This window comes from Cydia strobilella, chromosome 9 (genome assembly GCF_947568885.1).
Source record: "Cydia strobilella chromosome 9, ilCydStro3.1, whole genome shotgun sequence".
NCBI lineage: Eukaryota > Metazoa > Arthropoda > Insecta > Lepidoptera > Tortricidae > Cydia > Cydia strobilella.
The window spans coordinates 17,467,135-17,470,750 of NC_086049.1; the positions used below are offsets into that span (position 1 = coordinate 17,467,135).

The following is a 3,616-nucleotide window of genomic DNA, read 5'->3' on the forward strand; positions in this document are numbered from 1 at the left end:
TTTAAACTTTCGACATATGCACGAAAAGTGCTCTTTTACGCACTAGTGCAAGAAAGTAGCACCATATGTACTGTAAAAAACATTTATTTCAGACTAAATTATTATTATTATTATTATTATTTATTCTATATTAAAATCTTACATTACATCAGACAGAAGGTTATGGTTAGTAACCTTGTCAGATAATATTTTTGACAAAATCGATTTCGACTGGCAAATCATGTTACTTTTTGGCAACCGGGTTTTTTTAACCTAATTTGACCCCGCTGGAGCCGAATTTGCCGGTTGATTTCAGAAAATACGTGTTATTATTACTGCTATTTTTTGCAATAATTATTATAAAAAAATATATTAAAAACATATGGGTCTCCATACAAGGAACTCATTAGTCTCATTAAACTCATCTTGAATATCTCACTTCCAGTTAATATTTCGATCGGGCAACCGGCAAATTCGGATTCAGCGGGGTCAAATTAGGTTAAAAAACCCGGTTGCCAAAACGTAACATGATTTGCCAGTCGCATCAAGACGGAGAGCGATTTTGATTTTTTTTGTCTAGACTATAGGGGCTCATGGCGTTAGTCGCGATAGCTAAAGACGCCGGTTTGAATCGGACCTTCGCCACTGGAGGGCTTCGTCACTTTTTCTTTAATATATCACATATATTAAAGTTTATACCTTAAAATCTTATTAGTATTGTTAGTACGACATAAAAAACTAAAATTAAAAACTAGACGGCGACTGCATGCAGTCTGACAACGGTTGAGCATGGGGCACATGGGGCCATATAAACACGCTCAGTAGGGCTGAGATGGTCGGCTCTTTATCATTTGTCACCATGCCTGTCACGTTCTAACAAATATGTAAGTGTGAAAGTCACACATGGAATGACAGGTGAATAAAATGCGAAAATGATACCGCTGCCGCGCAGGTGACGCATCAGTGAAGCCAGCGCCCGAAAATGTTTGCTTCGTAATCATGATATTATTCCGTGATCACAAGTTCACAACATAGATACGCAGTAATCGCAGTAGAAATGTCATGTAATTGTTTATCTTGTTCTCTTTGAATAAGGTCTTGTTTTTCATGCACTGCACATGCGATAAGCAATTTTAAATTTTATCTAGTCACTACACGTAAGTATAATATCACTGCATATAAAAGAATTCAACATAACAAGATTCAACAGACCAGAGTAGCCATTAATAGCAGTAGGAAGATAAAACAAAATTTGTATTAAGATGGTGCTTCTTACGGTAGTGACATTGGCAGTCGTTGTAAGTGTACTACTGTATTATTACTTCACAAGAACGTTCTCTTATTGGAAGGACCGAAATGTTGCCGGACCGAAACCTATACCGTTTTTTGGAAACATGTATAAATCCGCTTTGCGCTACGATACATGGGGTGGAGTTTTTAAAAACATATACAAAAGTTTCCCAAGAGAGAAAGTGGTGGGAATATTCAGGATGACGACTCCAACTATCTTGGTACGAGACCTCGACATTTTACAGCATATTTTGGTAAAAGATTTCGACAATTTTGTGTCTCGAGGCATGGAGTTCAGCGAAGAAGGGCTAGGACAAAACCTGTTTTTCGCCGATGGGGAGACATGGCGAGGACTGAGAAGTCGATTTTCACCCATATTTACAAATTCAAAGATGAAGAATATGATGTATTTGCTCACCGGTCGAGCTGATAAGTTCGTTGATTACGTAAGTGAGATTATAGCGACGACTCCCGAGCAGAATATCCATGGATTGGTGCAGAAGTACACAATGTCAACGATAACTTCGTGCGCCTTCGGTCTGGATATAGATACCTTCCGAGGAGACATTCAAACTTTAAAAAGAGTTGATAAGGAAATATTTACACCTAGTTATGCTTTCGAGTTTGATATGCTGTTCCCAGGTATCCTTAAAAAGTTAAATATATCTGTATTCCCGACGTACGTAAATAATTTTTTTTATGAGCTTGTCGAAACTGTAACTACTCAAAGAAATGGAAAGCCGTCAAATAGAAAAGACTTCATGGATTTGATATTAGAATTGAAGAATAAAAAACAAATTGAAGTAGCCAAAAAGCACGGTGATGAAGAAGACACTATGATTGAAATAACTAATAGTGTAATAGCAGCACAAGCCTTTGCATTTTACGCTGCCGGTTATGAGACCTCAGCTTCGACCATGGGTTTCATGCTGTACCACCTAGCATTGGACACTAAAATACAGGACAGATTAAGAAATGAGATACATGAATACCTTGAGAGACATGGCGGCAGAATAGAACTGGACACTTTTAATGAGTTACAATATTTAGATCAAGTTTTTAGTGAAACTCTCAGGATGTACCCGATAGTGGACAATTTACAAAGGATAGCTGAAAACGATTACAAATTACCGGGAATTAACGTAACAGTAGCTAAAGATCAAGTTGTGTTCGCATCTGTTTTGGGTATTCACCACGATGAGAAGTATTACCCAGAACCGGAGAAGTTTGATCCCGAAAGGTTTTCTCCAGAAAACGTAGCTGCCAGGCATTCCTGTGCGTATATGCCCTTTGGCCTTGGACCGCGACATTGCATTGGTAAGTAAACAAACGTGTATATTACTTACTTAAACAAACCCGGATAAAACATTAATTTTTAAAACAAATAGTTTTCAATCATATTGTGAATTTTGTTTTGCGTGAATATACCTATATCAAATTCATTATCGAGGTAATTTTAAAGATAGTATATACTCTTTTAAAAATTGATTCAAAGCGTACAAAAACAACAGTTATGTTTTGAGGTGTCACCGGATATAATTTTTACGAGTAAAGTCATTGCGATGTTTTTTGACATTTCAAAATGGTCTGTTTTTTTTCTGCGACAATATTTTTTTTTTTTTAGTATATCAGCAGGATTATACAACAATTTTTAGTATATATTTGAGTATGATTTATTTCAACCATTATTATTCACGTAATTATTATTTTAATGTAATGGATTGATGTTTGATTGATACCTGAATCAATAACTTTTTTTTCTCCCTATTTCAGGAATGCGTTTTGCGCGCGTGCAGTCCATGGTGTGTATAATCACATTGCTCTCAAAGTTCCGCCTTGAAGCCGGCAAGAACACCGTTCGCTCCTTTTCCTTCAGCCCATATCGAATCGTGATCGCTCCTAACAAGCCCCTCTACGTCAACATCTACCCGCGGTAGGCCTGTATTAAGGCGGTTCCCTGAGCCAGACGGCGAAAAATCTCCTTATATATATTTTTCTAAGAGACATTGATATTCGTAGACGTGGAAAAAATATATGTAGTTATTTATATTATCTTTAATTTATAAGATACGATACACTAATTATGATATTAATTATGACACTTCGCTCGATACAATTAATTCCAAAATTAACCTCTAACTAGGACTTTTAATCCAACATTATTGGCTTATTTAGTATGTGATTCTATAAACAAAAGAAAACCAGCATTGTGCGAGTCGGACTCGCGTTGCAAGGGTTCCGTACATTACACAATTTGAACAACCCTTAGGGGTCGGATCAAAAACTAAGTAATTAGGTCCGACTCACGCTTGACAGCACATTTCTAATAGGTTTTCCTGTGATCTAT

The 3,616-nt window shown here is 36.7% G+C and overlaps 1 protein-coding gene across 1 annotated transcript; it reads left to right on the forward strand.

Annotated features, from left to right (window-relative positions):
- Positions 1 to 1,200: 1,200 nt before the first annotated feature.
- On the forward strand, positions 1,201 to 3,206 carry LOC134744444 (cytochrome P450 6B5-like). The gene is made up of 2 exons (XM_063678256.1): positions 1,201 to 2,586; positions 3,043 to 3,206. Exons 1-2 carry the CDS (start codon positions 1,242 to 1,244, stop codon positions 3,204 to 3,206), a joined length of 1,509 nt encoding a protein of 502 aa, XP_063534326.1. The 5' UTR covers positions 1,201 to 1,241.
- The last annotated feature ends 410 nt before the right edge of the window (positions 3,207 to 3,616 follow it).